The sequence below is a fragment of the Bos indicus genome, chromosome 9 (genome assembly GCF_029378745.1).
Source record: "Bos indicus isolate NIAB-ARS_2022 breed Sahiwal x Tharparkar chromosome 9, NIAB-ARS_B.indTharparkar_mat_pri_1.0, whole genome shotgun sequence".
In the NCBI taxonomy this organism is placed as follows: Eukaryota; Metazoa; Chordata; class Mammalia; order Artiodactyla; family Bovidae; genus Bos; species Bos indicus.
This window is the reverse complement of record NC_091768.1, coordinates 98090822-98113304: the sequence shown is the minus strand read 5'-3', so window position 1 is coordinate 98113304 and position 22483 is coordinate 98090822. Positions and strand designations below refer to the sequence as shown.

The following is a 22483-nucleotide window of genomic DNA, read 5'->3' as shown; positions in this document are numbered from 1 at the left end:
AACAGAAAACTGAACTAAACTGTGATCTGTTAATCATTTAAGCACGTCCTATATTATTTCTTCCTCTCCCTTTTTTGAAAAAAAAAAAAAAAGGTGGCTCATTGAGTTCAGCATCAGTAGGGGATTCAGAGTAGTATAGTAAACACCAAAATGTGTTGTTCATAAAACTGTATTTTATGATGGTGGTGGTATCTGGGCATTCACTAGAAATCTAATAAACTTCTTATCACATTTAATAAGCATGGTCCAGTCCCAGTCGTGATTATCAAGATATAAAGCCTGCTGAGATAACTAGGAAGCTTTACATGATAATAAATGTTGTTATTCAGATAGATTCACATGCCTTGAATTGAAATGAGAGCTTCCATCCCAACAGTCAGAAGCCTGTTATGCGGCCTGAAACTGCCTCTAATCTGAGCAGCAGCAAATTTCCCTCCATTGCAGTGGCAAGATTATTCTTAGTAAAGAGAACTTGAACAGATGAAGATAATCATATGGTTCTCCTAAATTAAATCTGTTAAGAGTGCATAAAAGTGAATCACTGTAAGCCTTTATTTGTCTCCATTGTTTCAATTCTATGAAATAGGACAAAAAAAAATCACAGCTGTTTAAATCCTGCTATCTCTGTGATGTGCCTGCAGCAGACCTGTCAACACTTGGTAGTATAATTGAGGGCATCTTGTGATTCAGAAATAGTTTGGTAACGGGAAATTGTGAAGGAATAACCATGCTGTTTAACATTTAGCGAATTTAGCACAATGGCACCCTACATGAAGGCCTCGCGATAAATAATGACAGTGATTGACTGTGTCAGACTCAGCAGGGCTCTAGTGCGGTGGACCAAGAGTTGTTTCACTTACAATGATGCAGATTGTTTGTAGAAATGTGATGTTTCTGTCTTGTAGTAATTTCCTTGGAGGGGAGAAGTATGTTACTGAGTATTAGGTGATGAAATGCTTGCTTTTTATGATATGAAACATTTTTTAGTAATGGAAGGAAATTCATTTTATACTAAATCATGCCCAATTATGTCTCATAAGCGATACAGATACCCCAGTTTTAGGGGAAAATCTTTAAGACCAGCTGAGATATTCTGTTTAAACAGCTGTCGAGTTAACTCGGCAGCATTGGGTAATCAATACAAGCATAGACACTTGCTCTGCTTAATTGCTGATCCCAGCAGCAGCTGCGTCATTATGTATCAACCATCTCTTCTCTTTGGGCGTGGCAGTATGTTTGGGGCAGTAATAAGGAGGTTACTGTGTGAGTCCACTGCTTTCTACTACTGCACTGTCGAAAAATGCTCACAGCTCCAGTTGTCCCCTCACTTACAGCTGAATGCCTGTTATAAAGGATTTTCAGAGTAATTAGCTCATTCTTTATCTTCTTTGACTGTGAGCTCTTATTACTCACAATTTAGAGATAGGAAATTAAGGCATAAAGATGTTTAAACTGTGTCTAAACTGATCACGCTAACTCTAGTCAAATTACATCTAGAACATAGACCTTCTGAATCTCTGCCCTTTTGGGGTGTTCTTTCCATGATCCCATTTTTATCCAATTAGAGTTATTAAGCAGTACCTGCTAATATTTATTGAATATTAATTGTTCAAGTATAAGTACTTGAATATTGAAGTGTTAGTACTGAGTATTCAAGTGTGTAAGTACTTTGATGTAGCAACTAACTCAGTTGGTAAAGAACCTGCCTGCAGTGCAGGAGCCCTGGCTTCGATCCCTGTGTCCGAATGGTCACCCGGAGAAGGAAATGGCAAAGCACTCCAGTGTCCTTGCTTGGAAAATCCCATGGACAGAGGAGCCTGGCAGGCTGTCGGCCATGAGGTTGCCAAGAGTCAGGCATGACTGAGCGACTAACACTTCACACTGTCATAAGTACTTGACCTCATATAGCCATCAACCCTATGCTGTAGGTCAGTTCAGTTCAGTCACTCATGCATGTCCAGCTCTTTGCGACTGGATATACTGGAGTATGCCAGGCATCCCTGTCCATCACCAACTCCCTGAGCTTGCTCAAACTCATGTCCATTGAGTCAGTGATGCCATCCAACCATCTCATCCTCCGTCATCCCCTTCTCCTCCTGCCTTCAATCTTTCCCAGCATCAGGGTCTTTTCCAGTGATTCAGTCCTTTGCATCAGGTGGCCAAAGTAGTAGAGCTGCAGCTTCAACGTCAGTCCTTCCAGTGAATATTCAGGATTGATTTCCTTTAGGATGGACTGGTTGGATCTCCTTGCAGTTCAAAGGACTCTCAAGAGTCTTCTCCAACACCATAATTCAAAAGCATCAATTCTTCGGTGCTAAGCTTTCCTTCTTTATAGTCCATCTCATACAGCCATACATGACTACTGGAAAAATCATAGCTTTGGCTACATGGACCTTTGTTGGCAAAGTAATGTCTCTGCTTTTTAATATGCTGTCAAGGTTGGTCATAGCTTTTCTTCCAAGGAGCAAGCATCTTTTAATTTCATAGGTGCAGTCATCATCTGCAGTGATTTTGGAGCCCAAGAAAATAAAGTCTGTCACTGTTTCCATTGTTTCCCCATCTATTTGCCACGAAGTGACGGGACCAGATGCCATGATTGTTGTTTTTTGAATGTTGAGTTTTAAGCCACCTTTTTCACTCTCTCACGTTCATCATGATACAGGTACAGCTGTCATTTTTTTCACATAACATGTAAAAAACTCATGTTCTGATTATTTAACTTCCTTATTGTTACATGGTCTTCCTTGGTGGCTCAGACAGTATAGAATCTGACTGCAGTGCCGGAGCTCCTGCCGATCAGGAGCCATGGGTCCCATCCCTGGGTTGGGAAGACCTCCTGGAGAAAGGAATGGCAACCCACTCCAGTATTATTGTCTGAAGAATTCCATGACCAGAGGAGCCTGGTGGGCTCCATGAGGTTGTAGAGAGTCGGACACGGCTGAGTGACTAACACACACAGCTGTTGTTACATATCTGGTAATGACTGTTGGATTTGAAATCCAGTCGCTCTCACTCAAAAGTACAAAGACACTGTTTGTCATGTTGGTATCCCCATCTCTTTGAAATCAGTGCTTTGCATTTCATTACGTTTAAATGTATATTTTGAAAGTGAAAGTCGCTTAGTCATGTCCGACTCTTTGCAATCCCATGGACGATGCAGTCCATGGAATTGTCCAGGCCAGAATACTTGAGTGGGTAGTCATTCCCTTCTCCAGGGGATCTTCCCAACCCAGGGATCAAACCCAGGTCCCCTGCATTGCAGGTGGATTCCTTACCAGCTGAGTCACCAGGGAAGTCCTCAAAATAAACATTTTAGTGGAATCTTAATTTCAAGCATTGTAGATTAAGATGTTTAGGAGGCACCAAAGTAAATGATTATTCATGGATTGATTATTGATACCATCTCATTGAAAGTATACACAGATCCCACAACCAGTCTAGTGGTTGGTGACTAGTTCTAGTGACTGGTTCCATTTTCCCTGCTCAAAACCTTTTCTGTTGTGGAGTTTTGCTTTTCATTTCTGATTCGTATTTTTTTTTGTCAGGTCTCAGCCTAAACAATATTCCTTCTAACAGTGTAGGTCAGGGTTTCTTCCTATGTACCCTAAAAATTATATGTATTATTTCTCAAATCACTTTTGTCCCTTTAAATATAAAAGACTTGTTCAGTGTCTTATCTCCAGGCCAGCACGATATCTGTCCCATTATTGTTATTGTTCAGTCGCTCAGTCATGTCCGACTCTTTGTGACCCCATGGACTAACATACGGAGTACATAATTTGTTGAATGAGCTAATAACGACTTCAGTGACTTAAAATTTGCATCACATGAATGTATTTTAAGAACGATGACTGGAGATGGTAGTGGTTTCAAATTCTAGAAGAGCTGCAAAGTGCCTTTCTGAGGTCAAAGAAATTATATTAAATAATTGGAAGCCATTGATAAGCCTACATGTGGGTGCAGATACCTTATGCTTATGCTTGTGACCCGATGAACACTGAGGCATTATCAGAGAGCATGCAGATTTAGTGGTACTGTGTGGATTTTGTCTGGCATTATTTCATTCTTTTGAATGGCTGAGTAATGTCCCATTGTATCTGTGTATCACCTCTTTTTTTATCCATTTCTCTGTCAATGGACATTTAGGTTGCTTCCATGTCTTGGCTATTGTAAACAGTGCTGCAATGAACATTGCGATGCATGTATCCCTTTGGACCGTGTTTCTCTTCGGACCTGAGCTCAGGAGTGGGATTGCAGAGTTATATGTTAGCTCTATTTTTAGTTTTTTTAAGGAACCTCCGTATTGTGCTCCATATGGGCTGCACCAATTTACCTTCCTGCCAACAGTGTAAGAGGGCTCCTTTCTCTTCACTCCCTCTCCGGCATTTCCTATTTGCAGATGTTTTGATGATAGCCATTTTGGCTGTTGTGAGGTGATCACTCATTGTGGTTTTTTGCATTTCTCTTATAATCAGTGAGGTTGAACATCTTTTCATGTGCCTCGTGGGCATGTGTAGGTCTTCTTTGGGGAAATGTCTATTTAGGTCTTCTGCTTGTTTTTTGATTGGGTTGTTGTTCTGATGATATAAAGCTGCACAAGCTGTAAATTTTGGAGACTAATCCCTTGCTGGTCACATCATTTGTAAATATTTTCTCCCATTTTGTGGGCTGTCTTTTCATTTTGCTTATGCTCTCCTTTGCTGTGCAAAAGGTTTTGAGTTCAAACAAACAAAAAGGATATTTGTGTTTAATTAGGTCCCATTTGCTTATTTTTATTTCCGTTACTCTGGGATATGGATTGACAAAGATACTGCTGTAATTATGTCAGAGAGTGTTCTGCCTATGTTTTCCTGTAAGAGTTTTGTACTGTCTGGTCTCACATTTAGGGCTTTAAATCTATTTTGAGTTTATTTTTGTGTATGGTGTAAGAATGTTCTAATTTTATTTTTTTAGATGGAGCTGTTTAGTTTTCCCAGCACTTATCATTTCTTAAACTTTCTTGTTATGAAAGGTCTTTCTCCTCATCTATAAAACAGCTTTGGTAGGGACAGTCAAGGAGGCGACCTCTAGTGATCTCTCACTCGTAGTGTCAATGCTTTTGTGAAATCCCTTCCTCTTGAATGTGGGTGGTTCTGCTGATTTCCTTCTAACCAAGAGAAGATGGCGAAAGTGATGAGATACCTGCCACTCCCCCAGTCATGCTATTAATATGTAAGACTTCCATTAATTACATTACAGGAGACTGCATTTAGGGGGTCTATGCAGATACTCTCCTGCTAACATATGAAATAAACAGCTACATTTAGGAAGCCCACATGGCAAGGAACTGCAGGAGAGCTCCAACCAATAGGCATCAAGAGTTTGGGGGGCCCATCCTTTTTCTCCAAGTAGAATAGGCCTGCATTATTTGTTTTATACTTTGGATTCTATACACAATTCATTAGGGAAAAAAAAAAAGTCTGCTTTAAAAGAAAACACAACTTTGAAAAACATAGATCTTTCAGTTTTTTATAGTATGAAAATGAGAATATAAAGAAGAGAAAAGTAAAGCCCGATTCAGTTAACATGTATCTGAATGTTCAGTGTGTTTACATACCGCATTTTGCTATTCACTTCAAAGCATGTAGATATAAGTAGGATGTGGTCCTTCACTTTAAGAATTCTGTAGCTTGGTGATGAATGTTAGCAAGCCATTCAGAGCCACAGAACTGGTCTTTGTTGATTGTTCAGTGGCTTGGATTATCCTATGACAAAAGTTACAGATTATTGCCTCTAGAGTCTACACTGGGAAATTACTGAAGAAGTAAAGATACTTTTTGTTTTTTATTTAAAATAATTTAATTACATGCATTAATGCTCTTTAAACCATACTGGCGATGGTCCCTAATCATCCCACCCCTTCATCACGTTTGGGTGCTGAATGGTTAATACAGAAATGGCTAGCTTTTGTTGAGAACGCAGTGTGTGTCTGGCAGTGGCCTCAGCATTTTATATTTAATTCTTGTAACACCCCTATGAGGTAAGGTATGTTGTTTCTCCATTTGTCCTGGGCCAGCTGATCCCTGAATGGTCAGGAAATCCTCTAAGGTTGAAGAGCTACTGAGAGGCAGGGCGTCAGTAAGTCCTTATTGAATAAGGAGAGGTGAAAATTCAGTTCCTTGTTCTAAATTTTGGAACAATTTATAAAATGAACCGAATTTAAGGGTTCAGTTCTATGAGCTTTGACAGTAATACATACTCATGTAACTACTACTCCAATCAAAATACAGAACATTTCCAAAAGAATTCCTCATGCCGCCTTCTAGTCAATCCTTAGGATTATCCACCTTAAAAAAAAAAAAGTTAGCCATTGTACTGGCTAAGATGTGAAACCATTGAAAATGTATTTTATTTTAGTTTGCATTTTCCTTATTTTTAATGATGTTGACTATGTTTTCATATGATTATTGACCATTTGTATGTCTTCTTTTGTAAGTCTTTTTCTTATTTTGAATTGGTATGCTTGTCTACATGCTTGTCATACATGAAAAAATTGGTGCTATTTTTTGAAGTTCTCTGTATAGCTTAGATATTATTTCATAGATGTATGCATTGCAAATATTTCCTCCAGTCTGTGAATTGCATATTCACAAGTGTCTTTTGGTGATCAGAAGTTGTTTTTATAATTTCCATTGAAGTTCAGTTCGTAATTTTTTTCATTGATGGTTAGAGCTTCCAGTGTCCTTGTAAAAAGTTCTATCTGTTTCAAGGTTGTAAAGATGTTTTCATTTGTTTTCTTCTAGAAACTGTATGGCGTGAAGAAGGGATTTAGATATTCATATTCAATTGGTCAAGCACCATTTAATGCAAAGCTTCTACTTCCCTCACAGAATTTCCTTGGCAGTTTCTCAGTTCATTTTTTCCTATTACACATTACTGAGAAATAGTTTGTGTAAAATTGACGGTCTCCATTTGAAGGGTATAATTTGAAGAGTACTGACAAGTATATAATCTCACAAAACCACCATCACGATGAAGCTGGAGAACATTTCCGTAACCTCTGTCTTGGTTTGCTAGATGTGCCATCATGAAGTACCACAGACTGTGTGGTTTATACAACAGAATTTCATTTACTCACAATTCTGATGACTAGGAGTCTGAAATTAAGTTGTCAGCAAGCCTGGTACCTACTAGGACCTCTTGCCTTGGCTTATAGATGGTTGTCTTCTTCTGTGTGTTCATGGGATGTTTTCTCTCTTCTATGTCCCAGGCCCATTTGTTAGAGACACCTTTTAAGGACACCAGTCACATTGAATTAGAGTCCACCATAATGACCTCATTTTACCTTAATTCCCTCTTTAAAGACCCTCTCGTCTAATGCAGCCACATTCTACAGAGGGTTAAGCCTTTAGCATATTCAATTTGAGAGGACACAACTCAGCCCCTAATACCCCCGAAAGATTCTTCATGCCCTCTTGCAGCCCATTCCACCATCCGCCCCCACCTCAAAGATGCCCCTCTTCTGTTTTCGCCACTTTAGATTTGTTTGCATTTTATATAAGTGGAATCTAGTATATATTGTTTTTTTGAGTCATTTGATTTATTTCGTTCGCACTGGGTCTTCAGTTTTGCTCCAGTTTTTCTCTAGTCGCAACAAGCAGGGGCTACTCTTTGTTGTGGTGTGGGGCTTCTCGTTGTGGTGGCTTCTCTCGTTAAGGAGCACAGGCTCTAGAGTGTATGAGCTCAGTGGTGTGGCTCCTGGGCCCGGTAGTTGCGACGTACTGGCTTAGTTGCTCTGCAGCATGTGGGAATCTTCCCAGATCAGGGATCGAATCCATGTTTCCTGCATTGAGAGGTGGATTCTTTATGAGTGATCCACCAGGCAAGCCCCATGCATATATTGTATTTCATATCGGGCTTCTTTCTTTCACATAATTTTGAGAATCCATGGTGCTGCATTTGTAAATAACATAATACTGTTGATTACTGAGTAGTATTTCAATGGCTGCATGTAGCACATTTTGTTTATCCATTCATATTTTGATAGATATCTGGGTGGTCTCCAGTTCGAGGCTACTAAGAATAAAGTTGTTTTGAGCATTGGTATATGATTCTCTTTGGGGACTCATGTTTTAATTTACCTGTTAATTATCTAGAAGTGGAATGGCCAAGGCTTGTTGTTAGTTGTATGTTTAACTTTTTAAAAATTCCTAATAAATTTCTAAACTAGCTGTGACATTTTATATCTGAGCAGCTATGTATGTGTATTCCATTTGTTTTACATCTGACCAGCATTTTGTATTAATATCCTTTTAAATTTTATTCATTGAATATGTGTGCCCAGCTAATTTACAACATTAGCCTTTCTGTATACTTAACAAAAGCTATAAGAAAAGGATTCTTCTCTCTTTTTCATAGCTGTATTCTTAGATTTTAAGAGCTGCTTAACGAAGAGTTGCTTGGTGGATATATATTGATTCAAAAGATCTTTTCCCATATTATTTTCCCTGCTTACTATTTAATGGTTGCATTATTAAGCCTCTAATATAATCATAACACCATGCTTAGCTTTATTAGAAGCAAAAGACCTTTATATCAAAGGGAGGAAAACACAGAATAAGATCTACTGTATGACAGGTGGAAATACATACTTTCAGTGAGCTCAGTCACTCAGTCGTTTCCAACTCTTTGTGACCCTGTGGGCTGCAGCACAACAGGCCTCCCTGTCCATCACCAACTCCCAGAGCTGACTCAAACTCATGTCCATTGAGTCGGTGATGCCATCCAACCATCTCATCTTCTGTCGTCCCCTTCTCCTCCTGCTTTCAATTTTTCCCAACATCAGGGTCTTTTCCAAGGAGTCAGTTCTTCGCATCAAGTGGCCAAAGTATTGGAGTTTCAGCTTCAGCATCAGTCCTTCCAATGAATATTCAGGACTGACTTCCTTTAGGATGGAGTGGTTTGATCTCCTTGTAGTCCAAGGGACTCTCCAGCGTGTTCTCCAACACCACAATTTGAAAGCATCAGTTCTTCGGCACTCAGCTTTCTTTATGGTCCAACTCTCACATCCATACATGACCACTGAAAAACCACAGCTTGAACCATATCGACCTTTGTTGGCAAGGTAATGTCTCTGCTTTTCATTATGCCGTCTAGGTTTGTCATAGCTTTTCTTCTAAGGAGCAAGTGTCTTTTAATTTCATGGCTGCAGTCGCCATCTTCAGTGATTTTGGAGCCCCCCAAAATAAAGTCTACCACTGTTGCCACTGTTTCCTTATCTATTTACCATGAAGGAATGGGACCAGGGATGCCATGATCTTCGTTTTCTGAATGTTGAGCTTTAAGCCAACTTTTTCACTCTCCCCTTTCACCTTCATCAAGAGGCTCTTTAGTTCCTCTTGACTTTCTGCCATAAGGGTGATGTCATCTGTGTACCTGAGGTTATTGATATTTCTTCCAGCAATCTTGATTCCAGCTTGTGCTTCATCCAGCCCAGCATTTTGTATGATGTATTCTGCATATAAGTTAAATAAGTAGGGTGACAATAAACAGCCTTGATGTACTCCTTTCCCAATTCTCAACAAGTATGATTTTCAAAATAATTTTAGTCCCTAAAGTTTAATTATATGACTTAGATATTTATGGAAACATTCAAGAGGATATTTTAAATACATTCAGTGATAATTGGTAAAATTGTAGTAAAAATGCTTAAATTACCTTTTCCAAGTCTGTAAATGCAAAGACTGTCTGGAAACATTTTTTAAAACATAGTGTGCAATTTTTTAAAGCAGCATTGTTTATGCCTACTTATGAAGAACAGATTAAAGAATTTACTTAGATAATCTGGGGTGGGGGGTGTAAAACTCTTTAACTGTCTGAATCTTGTCAGAGTGATATTCAGGTAAGAATTTGCCACTTAAGTACTTCAGTTCCCCACTTGATTGGACATGACAAGACAGAGCCAAAATGACTTGTGGGTTTGTTGTAAAATTCTTAAGAATAAATACTATTTGAAGACTCATATTTTATAGATTTTTGGCAGTTTTTTCATGCAGTTTTTTCTGATTTTTTGCATCATATGCATCTGTTTAAATAATATTCTGCTTCATGATTTTCAGTCGGTTGTAAGATTACTCAACACAAATCCCCAGATGTTATAATTGTCTGTCTACTCTCTTACTGATTCAAACAACTTGGATCACTAAATTCTATCAATGTGTTCTCAGATTTGACAGATCAATGGTGCTAAGATTTTAATTGAAGTAATTTCTCACTTGAGACCCAGAATGCAACTACTTCAACAAATTAATGAGATTATATGCTGGCCAAAATGATGCTACAATGTTTTTTGAATGCTTTTCATTATGAACTTGGAACATTTTATATACTATCAAGGATTGGCAAACTTTTTCTATTAAGGGCCAGATAGTAAATATGAAGGCTTTTTGAACCACTTCCTCTGTGTTTCAACAGCTCAATTCTGAGCTTGCTGTGCAGAAGCCGCATAGATAATACACAAATGAGCTACAGCCGTGTGCAATACATTTCATTTTGGACTTGGAAATTTGAATATCATTTACTTTTTGTGCACCACAGAATACTCTTCTTTTTATGCTTTTAACCACTGAAAAATGTAATACCATTCTTAGGTCATGGGCTGTACAAAAACAAACCCTAGCCTGGATTTCGTCAACAAGGCCATTGTTAATGAGTCCTGATATAGCTGCTTATGTAAGTTGTGTATTTTTCTTGGTTGTAATTAGTATTGGACCAAAAAGGAGAACAATTTCTGAAAAACAGGCACACAATTCTTTATTAAGACGTGTATTTCACACTGTTCTGTCTGACATGGGTTTTCTGATATCTTTCTCCAGTGCTCTACCTTTGAGAGATGAAATAGATTTTCTTTTCATTCTTTCCTTGACACATTCTGATTCATAGCTCCCTCGTGCTGCCATGTGACTTGCAGTCTTTTTACACCTTGCGGTCTGGACACCTTTCTCTCTCCTGTGTGAAGACTATTAATTATAAATCTTTAGCCATGCAACTACTGCATAGTATACAATGATTAAACAATTTATGTTTTCTAAAACTAGAAATGAGAAAAGTTAAATCTGCTTTATAATGTCAGAAAGTAACTGGAACATGTGTTTCTGTGTCCAGGGTGGCTACAGCAATAGCGTTCAATACTAATCATTGGAGTAGCATGGACGAACTAGCACATGTATTTCATTATGTCTAATTCTCTTATCCAACTGATTTCTTTTCGGTTTAATTACTTGTATTATTTTGTTAATGTTTGAGATCAAAAAGAAAATTTTGAAGGAGCTTTCTCTAATTTCCTGGTATAACATAAGGATTTGTCAGATAAAATGGTACTTATGTAACAAAATTGCTACATAAATATTTTCATTGCTTTCTGAAACCTGAAAAAAACAACACACGAAAAGTGCATATTTGTCATATACACGGAAAGTTTCATTGCATTCCGTGTTTCTAAGCCAAGGATCTGACAGTTCCAGCAGGAAGATTTAGGATCTTATGCTTCTTGAAAGGAAACCTTCTCCCTGTTAGCTGCTCCAGGTCTCCGTTGCCTTTCTCCCCACCTCTGTTTCCTCTTTGGGTTCCCTGTGGCCCTGCGCGCAGAGAGGTCGCTCTGTTGTAGCGGATGGCAGATTTCCAGAAAAGTTTGAAACTCTCTTCTCACCCAGACTTCTGCCTTTTGTCTTCCTTGGTTTTGGATTCACATCGTGCTATTATTAACTGTAATTCTCACGGGACCTCAGAAAGGAGAAGGGGATAACGGAGTCTGCTCAGCCTGCCAACTGCAGCCGGGGCTCTTGCCGGCTTGCTGACCCTGCTCCAATGTGCCTGTTTGCCTGCTGAGTGGCTTCAGTCGTGTCCAACTCTGTGCGACCCCGTCGACTGTAGCCCACCAGGCTCCTCTGTCCATGAGATTCCCCAGGCAAGAATACTGGAGGGGGTTGCCATGCCCTCCTCCAGGGGATCTTCCAGACCCAGGGATGGAACCCACCTCTTTTAACCTTTCCTGCATTGGTTGGCAGGCAGGTTCTTTACCTCTAACCACCTGCGAAGCCCCCTTATTCCACTGCTGCCCCCCAAAGACTCCTTTTGGGTGCAACTTGCAAGTGTATTTTCATTTAAAATTTAGCAACTGAAACTGAAATGAACTTAAATGTATTTAATTACGTTTGTAAACAATCAAATGTAACTGTGAGGGGAAAGGACTCCATGTATATGTGATACACATTTGGAGCAATATGCCAAATATTACCTTAGTGCGTTGTTGAAAATAGTTTTGACCTAGCAGATCCCCTTGCAGGTCCCCGAGAACCCCCCAGGTCTATGTACTGTACTTTTGATGATCACTGGACTAGATTTTACTTTCATTATCATTTTATAACATAAACAGTACAATGTGTTAGTGAGTACATTTATTTTATAATTTGTGCACCAAGAATGCCCTGTTTTGTTTATTTTTTTCCCAGGGTCCTTCTTGCTGGGAAGATGTCTTAATCCCAAACCGAATGAGTGGTGAATGTCAGTCTCCAAACTGCCCTGGGACCAGAGCGGTAAGTACGGGTCCAATCTGTTCTTTCATTATGACATCTCCAGCGTTTACTGGGAAATGAGATTACAGACAAAATGCTCATTGAGTATTTTCCATCCATTTTTTATATTTACAAAAAAGGTTATCAGATTCAGAAGAGTTCATAATATTTACCAAGAATTCTGACTGTATCATTGCCTTCCGGTGTCATTTTCCAGGAGACAGCCATTTGGAGTGACTGTGTTGAAACAGGACAATTTAAATTCCTCATAAGATGATATTCATGGACTATAAAGAAGATTCCATTCAGTTTGGCAAAAGAAAATAACAAAGCTATACATTCATGCTTTTCCTAATGCTGTGATATTTTACCTTTTCATTCCCTGTCATTCAGAATCACTCTTTCTACCTTTCTTAGTGCTTTTTGGACACAGTGGGCTTTTAGAAAATCTAGAATGGATGGCCAACTGTAAATGCAATCACCATCTTCTGTTCGCTGTAATCCCATTTTCTTTGCAAACATATGGCATATCTCTCATATCGAGAAGGTATTTCTGCAATGAGACCCTAAGTACTGAAGTTATTTTAAAAATAATGTTATTATTATGGTCATGTTTGTAATTTGGATATTGTTACAATTTTTACTTTGGAAAATCCTTGGGTCCATCATTATCTGATTGTATATATTTTCCAATCTGTAAATACTGTTATGGCACCGACAGAAATGTCAGTGTTAGTTCACAGACTGTCAGAGCCAGCCGACAGCTAAGGTCTTCTCTGGTAGAGTGTTTGAGCTTGATCATCAGACATGTCTTCTCTCTCCAATCTGCTGGAGGATTGCAAGGCTATGGAGATAGCAGTGAGCAGCAGTAAAAATCATTCTCCATCAGTTGGGACTGGGGACACTGAACAGCTTTGTATTAATGCAAATCCTGTGCAAAATAGTGACTTGTGTGTCACTGACAGCTATCAAGGCATAATGCAGTCTTGCAAGTTTGCTATTGGGATGAAATCAAAGTACATATATTTTTATTTGGAATAATTAAGTATAATTACATATGTATGTATGTATGTGAGTGTAATATGTATATCTACATAACATGCAGATATAATTACATTTAATAATAATGTAAATCCCTTGGTGCATATAACATTATTATCCCCATAGTATCTTTACAGCAATGTGAAGTCCTTTGAAAGTCTACTTCAATCATTGACAGTCTGACTGCCTCCATGTAGCTTCATATTAATTGGAAGGATTCAGCTTAGCAGAATAGACAGTCTTGTGTCTTTAAAGATTCAGCTTCAGATCAGTCAAAGGCAGATAGAGTAGGGTTGATAGTCTTGCTTTTTCTTACTTGTTGAATTTTCAACTTAGTTATGTATCAATACATAATGCTTAGTATAAATTAATTTATATTGAGGTTTTATTTCCGACAGCATGGTGAGCTGATACCCTAAAAAAGTCCTTGCAGTACACACTATATAAAAATACTGAATTGAAGTACAAATACATATCTTTTAAAGAATGACTGTGCTGATGACATAGTGAAGAAAAGTTTATAGGCCAAAAGTGTAAAGTATATATTTCTGGCTGTTCTCCAGAAGGAAAATCCTTTGAGCTAAAGTCACTCACCAGTAGGGGTTAGGGCTTCAGACCGAGAAAACACTGGTGAGTTTAGGGCCTCATCGGGGTAGAAAATGAAACCATAGAATTATATTAAAGAACCTCCTGTAAAACATGATCTCCTGGGATCAATTGGAGAGAGGAATGTTCTAAGGACAGTTGCCTATTTTATTTTCACTCTAGATAAAGATGTTAAATTAAAAATTATAGTAATTGACAGCAAATTAGCTAAATGGGTTAAACAGTAAGTGAATATATGAAAGAGAAATTATAACTTAGATCTGAAATTTGACCTAAAGAATATACTTAAAATAATAAAAGAGAAGTTAAACAACATGGAGGATAAAATTAGATTTCCGAAGAAAATAATAGAACAGTGGAAAGGTAATATTTTAAAAGGTAATGAGGTACTTACCCGGCAGTGATTAGGACTCCGTGCTTCCACTGCAAGGATACAGGTTTGATCTGTGGTCAGAGGACTAAGATCCGGCATGCCACATGATGCTACCAAAAACAATAATAAATATAACAAAGCAGGACTTTCCACAATTTTTAAGACCCAAGAATCCCAAGGGGTAAGAATAAAATGAAAGTCACACCTAAATCGATCAGTGAAACTGTGGAACATAGAGGTCAGAGAGAAAATTTGAAAAGCAGCAGAGTGAAGACCGGTTGCTACACAGGAGAAAGAATCGATAGTTATTTAACCAGTCGCAACATCAGAAGGCAGGTGAAATGGGAACAGAATCTTCAAACCTGAATGAAAATAAATGCTAAACTAAAATTGTATTTAAGAAAAATCTTCTAAAAAGTTAAGAACAACAACCAAAAAGGCATTTTCAGGTAAATAGGAACTCAGGGAACCAACTTCCATCTAAAACTTTTAAGTAATTTCTAAGTTAAATTGTTTCAGGAAGAAAGATAATGATCCCAGAAGAAAAGCCTGAAATATGAGAAGGAATGGTTGGAAAAAAATGGAAAAAAAAACTAAACAAAATATAACAATCAGTATGATAACATTTAATGATTGGAAATATCCGTAAAGATAATATAAAGTTTCTGGGCAATATTGCATGTAAGCATGGAGCATAAAATTAAAGCAATGTGAAAAGTTTAATTCCTTCTTCTTTGTCCTTATATTAAAACCATGTTTCTGGATTGCACTTTTACTGTGAAGCTAAATATAAACCATGTCTCTTCTGTTTTCTAAAGCTTTGAATGTAGTGTTTGTTTCTTAAGAAGGTGAGAGGATAGGCATTTTAAGTAGTTTATTATTTTTACATTTATGGAGTATTTTAAATTTTTGACACAGTTTTATATAAAGTATATGTTATATTATCATAAAACCTTCAATTTCTAGCACTTGAATAAAATATCCATTTACTTAAAATTCAAAAGAGTAGGTTCTGTAATGTATTCTTAATTAATATTTATGCACTTAAAGATTAGCTCAGTCATTTTACATAGCAGTAACTTTCACCTTAGTTTATAAGACTACAGATAGAAACTGACCTTACCTACGCTTTAGGCAGAGAAATCTGAAATGAAGTCAGTTCTACACTTGTCACTGCTGTCTCAGAAAGAAGCATCACAGTAGTTCTGAAAGACATCTTACCTTTTTATAAAAAGAATTCTAGCCAGCTCAAAGGGTGTGCACCTGAGAATAAGTGGAACAAAAAGCAATTAGCATTTTTTCCATTAGTGAAATTAATTCAACTTTGGATATGATATGGATTTTTTTATGTGCCTGGGGGAATACATATCTTTTCTTACTTGCACAGATGTAGACTAAAGCATACCTAGAGCCTTACTCTCTAGACATTATCCCTGAGTTCCAAATCACAACTTTAAAAGTGAGCATCCCCTGTTTGTCAAACACTCCCCTGTGAAGGTGTCTGGCTTAGCAGTGCTTTTGTGGTAATGAAGGGTTTCTTAGCCAACTGTGAGATTGTTGCCTTTTCCCTCACACCTGACAATTGAACAGTGGGGTTCAGGATCAGGAATAATTGCAGGGGGAAAAAAATGAAAAAAAAATTTCAGTTATATCTTGTCTTAGTCTGTGGAGACTGCTATACCAAAGTGAAAGTCGCTCAGTCGTGTTCAACTCTTTGCAACCTCATGGACTATACAGTCCTTGGAATTCTCCAGGCCAGATTACTGGAGTGGGTAGCTGTTCCCTTCTCCAGGGGATCTTTCTAACCCAGGGATCAAACCCAGGTCTCCCTCATTGCAGGCGAATTCTTTACCAGCTGAGCCACAAGGGAAGCACAAGAATATTGGAGTGGGTAACCTATCCCTTCTCCACTGATCTTCCCAACCCAGGAATCAAACTGGGGTCTCCTGCATTGCAGGCGGATTCTTTACTAACTGAGCTATCAAGGAAGTCCCAAGGTATCATAAATTGAGTGACTTATGAACAACAGGTACTTACTTCTGGCAGTTGTGGAGGATGGAAGTCTAAGATTAAGGCACCAGCAGATTCAGTGACTGGGGAGAGCCCACTTCCTGATTCTTAGGTGGCATTAGCTCACCAGTTCTTCCTGTGGTGGCCAGGGCAAAGAGCTCTGCGGTGTCTTTTAATAAAGGCACAAATCCTATTCCTGAGGGTCCTGCTCTCGTGACCATATCACATTCTAAAGGCCGCCGCTCCACATACCATCACAGTGAGGATTATGCTTCAACATATGAATTTGAGGAAAAGACAAACATTCAGATCATAGCAAAGTAATAAATAAAGTAATAAATAACCAAGGTCATTATGTTTATGCCTATTAAGGGGTGTTGATTCTACCACTTAACAGCCTATAGCGTGCATCATATTTTATATCTTTGAAAAGTAATATTTGCTTAAATTCTTTTTTAGATTGATTTTGACCAGAGTTAAGCTCTTTTACATAGAATTTTCTTTCTTATCAGAAACAGTTGAGAAGAATCTCTTAAATAGCCCAAAGACTTATTTCAAGTGAAACTTGGTACTAAAAACTATCCTCTGAATTATAATAAATGATGTAATTATTAAACTCAGTGTAGCAAATGGAGAGTTTTCATTTTACTCAATACGTAATTTATTTCTTTCATTTCTCCCTGTTAGGCTCAGTATATGTCAACTGGAACATTTGTTTGAATATGTTAATATTCATAGTCTCCGTCTTTGGTTTCATCTTCTGGGAAGATGTTGACCAGGAAACAACGAATATTAAATAAGTGTAACCAAATATTGAACAATTTTTACTTATAAATCATTTGCATATTTTATGTCCCCAAAGTTTCTTACTGATGTTTCAGTTTAAATCAGGTTACTGCGCTTGAAGAGCTGTTTTTCTTTTGGTTTCCTTTTATATCATTTTAGGCTTAACCAGGATCTCATAGAATGAGTCTTAGGGTTTCTCGGGATGGTTTGCTGGTGCAGTTCATATGTTCTTATTTTTTCCAATATCTAATAATAATGGAAGATTGGCTTTGTTTTGTTTTTAAGAAAAAATCTGAGGTTGACCAAATCTGAGGTTCCCTGAGACAGCCACAAAGGAAAGCCTTCATGTGCACAGTCTAAGAGCCGCTGGCTGCATATCCTTGTGTTGCCCAATCTTACCTGCATTACGCAGTAACCCACACATCACAAGCATCTCCAAATGTGTATTTACACAATCCCAGCCCTTGTGGTCCAGGGGCCTCATCAAACCTCAAGGGCCAGCTGGGTAGAGGGGGAGAATGGGGACAGAAGGCAAAGAGGAAGGCCACACCAACGCATCCCATTCTGCCCTCATCCCTAGCGGGAGAGAGATGCTCGCCCTGTCCTTACACTGCTCTCTACTTATATTTTCGCAATTCTAAGTAAAGTAGAATTGCAGTCAAACTCAGATTATGATTGAATGGTATCTCAGCGTGACAAAATGTTCTTTTTTGTCTGACATGCAATTTGGGTGACAAACTAGAAAGTTCTTACAGCATTTTTCAGAAACCTATCAAGTATTCAGACTCAAGGACAGTTTATTTCTAAATCAAGTTTTGAGTAGTGGAAAACTTGTGGGGGAAAATAGTGTGATTTTTTTTTCTTTTAAAAAATAAGGTAAAATTTAAAGATACATATTTTTTTTGCTGCTGAGTCGCTCAGTCGTGTCTCACTCTTTGTCACCCTGTGGACTGTGTGGCCCCCCCAGGCTCCTCTGTCTGTGGGATTTTTCAGGCAAGAATACTGGAGTGGGTTGCCATTTCCTTCTCCCAGGGATCTTCCCAACCCAGGGATTGAAGCCGCGTCTCCTGTGTCTCCTGCACTGCAGGCAGATTCTTGACCCACTGAGCCGTAGGGGAAGCATGTATCTATATCTTATCTGTATCTATATATCTATCTATATGTATACTATTGTAGAATCAGCTGAAATTTTGTGAATTAAAACAAAACCTTTTAAATTTTATTTATAAATAAGTCCACTGTGTAAAAAAATGTCTTTTTTTTTTAGGGAACTGAAGAAATTGAGGTCATTTTTAAGAACTCATAGGTATTTGTGGCTCTGAAGTCTAGACTCAATTCCATTCAGTTTTCCTTTTTCTGTGAAATAACCCTGTTTTTATTTGAGTGCTTTTACAACTTAGTGGAAAATTAGATCAACAGTCACCTTCTCCATAGTATTGCTAAAGACTCTTGTACACCCTTGCAACACTTAATCACCAAGGAAAGGAAATCAGTGTGTGTGTACACAGCAGAGTACTGACACACGCAAGATCACCAATGTCCACACCGTAGTCCCACAAACATACCCTTGTTAATTTATGCTGCCATTTTTTCAAGCAAACGTGCAGTTTCTTTAATGTACATTTTAAGTATTGAAAATAATTCTTGCTTCCTCACTTCCAGGAAAACCCTAATCTGTGTGAAGTGTAAGTTGCTTTTTCACTTGATGTGCTATAATTCATATCTTACTTCATATACAGAAGAAAATCATGAATATTACCACAATGCTGTTGAGATATGAGCAATTTTAAGCATTTTTATCATCCCCAAAGGCTTCATAAGTTACTTCTTAATTTTTCATCTCTCCATGGAATGATTTCAAACCTAGATGTGTCAGTGAGAGGCTCTGTTGAAGGTTATGTTGTGGTTTTAGACAAGGGCCCCAGAACACAAAGATATGACAGAGGAATTTATCATGATTAACCAAAAAAGCACTTCAAGACTGCTGGGTTTTAGATTAGGAGAGAGGGTATATCGATTTACCTGAGAAGATAGCAAGAGGTGTGATAAGATAATTTCAATAGATTTATAAATGAAATTCTGAGAACTGGAGCAAAGAAAGATTAAATACCCCTGTAAACATCACCAAATTTTTCAGTTGGGATGGTAGATTAGACCTAAATGGAAATACCAGGAATTGGGGACTGGAGGTCAGACTGTGATAGCCTCTGAGCAGACACACAGGAGGCTAATGGAGTGAGAAGCATAGAAGGAAGATGTAGGAGTAATGGGCCAAGAGAATGAGGCCTGCTTCTCCACCAGGAAATAGCCTTCTTGATCCTTCAAGCAGGTGATTGATGTGTCTTGGAGACCCACACTTCATCATGCCTTGATGGCAGTCATTAAGAAACCATCATCCCTCTTATTCAGGTCAAGCTAGCTCTCAGAAAGTTATCAGAGGCCATGATAAAATTTAGTTTGTAAGATATATGCTGCAAAGCACACACTTAAACCAGTTTACCAAACTTGAGATGTTGTACAGAAAATATAATTATATAAATAGAAAATAGCAGTGGAGAATAAAATCAAAACTGAGAAGAATTTCATGCACTATTGACTCACATGTGGGAAAACATTTAGTTCCACTAATATTTAGAAAACAGACATAGTTTGGGATCCTCATGTCTGAATTTCCTAAAGTAGGTAATTATCAGTACTCAGTACTCAGTATACAGAGTATACAGTCCTCAGTACTCAGAATTCTGGAAAATAAACTCAGTGCTGCTCATCATATGTGAGTGTTTCTGTGAGATGTAGAGAAAACTTTTATGTGTAAAGATGGAAAAGCAAATTATAATTTAAAGTGTGTGTTTTTCCATTGAGAGAAATATAGTTGTTTTCATACCAAGTATATTTTGGTTATGTTATTCACTGCACAGAAAGCAAAGACTGACCTTCAAGCACTGGAAATCTGGTTGGGAAGATAAGACTTTACAGAAATGACTTCAATTCGGATTGAGCAGCGCAGGGAAAATGTGCACTGACCTTGTCTTCTATGCCCGCACTAGGGACAGAAAAGAGAATATTTCATTCACTGCTCTCATAGTTTGGGGAAGACGTGAGTCAGGGTGGGCTCCGCCAGTGATGGTTTCTATCCTGAACTACGTCTTGATGAAGATGGATATGAAGGATAGCAGAAGACTTCACCGTGTGAGAAAGAAGAAACAAGACAAACCGGTGTCTCCCAGAGGCCAGCAGACCGGCACACAGCGTGTTTTTGCGGGGGCTCAGAGACGGCAATTCCCTCAGCAGAGGTGAACAGAGAAGCCTCTGGAGCAGTGGGCTGAGGCAGGGACAGTGGAAATTCCGCAGGTAGTGATGTCGCCAAGTTAGGAGCATTTTACGAGGCAGAGGAAATGACAGGAGTTGTCGTTATTGTTGTAGCATTGAGTCGTTTCCCACTCTTTGCGGCCGTATGAACTGTGGCCCACCAGGCTCCTCTGTCTGTGGGATTCCCCAGGCAAAAATACTGGAGCAGGTAGCCATTTCATCCTCCAGGGGATCTTCCTAACCCAGAGATCAAATCCAGATCTCCTGTATTGGCAGGCGGTTTCTACCACTGAGCCCCCAGGGAAGCCCTAATGACTTAGAAAACTAATGGTCATTGATCCCTTATTAGCTGCCTGATCTCTGGCAGGCCGGAGACTCAGCACTCCTGTGGGTGCAAAAATCAACGTCCTCTGCATCCACGGAGGTCCTCTCTGTCCTGACGAGCTTGGACTTGTCACCAGGGAGGATGAAAGCAAAGCCCAGGCTTTACAAAGACACGAACCGGGATGGCTGCCTAGAGTCTGTGGGTTAGGGCACCCCTGATGGGAGGCCAGCGCTGGAACCTGCAGGCTGAGTCAGAGTTCCTGGTGGAGAAGCCGGAGGATAGCTTCCGGCAGAAAAGACCCTCTTGCACGAGCCCTGCTGTGAGAGAACGCTCTCCTAGAAAGTATCTGGAATTCTAGACATGACAGAAAGAGGAGGCAGCGCACTTCCTCCCTTTCCCGTGTTTGTTATTTTTGTTTGCGAGATTTTACATGGAGGATTATGACTGGTTATAGAAGGAATCTCACCACACGAAACTTTGGATATTTTGAAGGCTGAAAGAGAAGTTGAGCTGGCTGGCATGCGAGATATGATAAAGAACAAAGAGGGAAAAAGAAAATCGAAGTATACAAAAATTAAAGATTATTTTTACACACTACTGTCCTTAAATCCCTGGTAAATGTGTGAATCAAGGTAAATGAGAATCGGCATTTTGCCTTCCTTAAAGCTAGAAACGACATACAGATGAGATTTTAGTTTAGAGCCGATTAGAAGCGGCACAGTTTTCTTGTATTTATTGGGTCATTAAGAACAGCCATATGGTTTCCTTGTCTCTTCCGTTCACGTTTCTCCAGTATGTTCCTCAGTGGGGGTCTGTTTAGTGGTTGATTGAAATTCTGTTTTTCTTGGTTAAGTCTCTGTTATCTGTAATCACCAGGAGTGAATGACCCAGCATAAAGGGTTTCCTCTCCACTCCTTTATTGCCACCCTTACTGGAAAACTGGGACCGTTTTCCTTTGCCACTAACTTTTGAAAATATCAGAGGGTCGCAAAGAGTCGGACACAACTGAGCGACTGAACTGAACTCAGCTGAAAATGGGTTCCTACGTGAAGTGAAATTTGAGACTGTCTGAGAGTCATCCCTTCTTCAGGATGACCCAGTTGACTGGCATTGTTTGCTGAGCAGTTGAGAAGCAAGTTAGCGTGTCTGTTTGTGACTCCTGTTTCTAAGTGTGTGTTTGTTAACGTCTGTGTTCTTTCCACTTCTCCATTTGTAGAGCACGTCCTGTGCCTCACTTCGGAAATTATACTGTTTGCGGAGATTCAGGACTCAGTAAAGCTTCCTGAGTTTAAGAAGTAAACAATAGTCTATTGGATCATGTGACTGTTTATATCTGTAGATTTTCGTACCTTATTCAGAAATTCAGTATTTTCCTGGACCCTAGCACTGTCGTTTTCCCTCACAGTTATCTCGTTTATTAGTTTTATACCTGCCTTATAAAAACAAGCCATTTCAAAGAACCATTTCTCCATGTGCTTCTAA

General features: G+C 38.8%; 1 protein-coding gene across 3 annotated transcripts in view; it reads left to right on the top strand.

Annotated features, from left to right (window-relative positions):
* AGPAT4 (1-acylglycerol-3-phosphate O-acyltransferase 4) overlaps positions 1–22483 on the top strand; it is a 1411158-nt gene that overhangs the window by 558809 nt on the left and 829866 nt on the right. For all 3 annotated transcript variants that reach the window (XM_070795610.1, XM_070795611.1, XM_070795612.1), the window contains one exon: positions 12489–12572. In XM_070795610.1, the coding sequence (XP_070651711.1) occupies positions 12489–12572 (84 nt within the window). The remainder of the gene's footprint in view (positions 1–12488; positions 12573–22483) is intronic.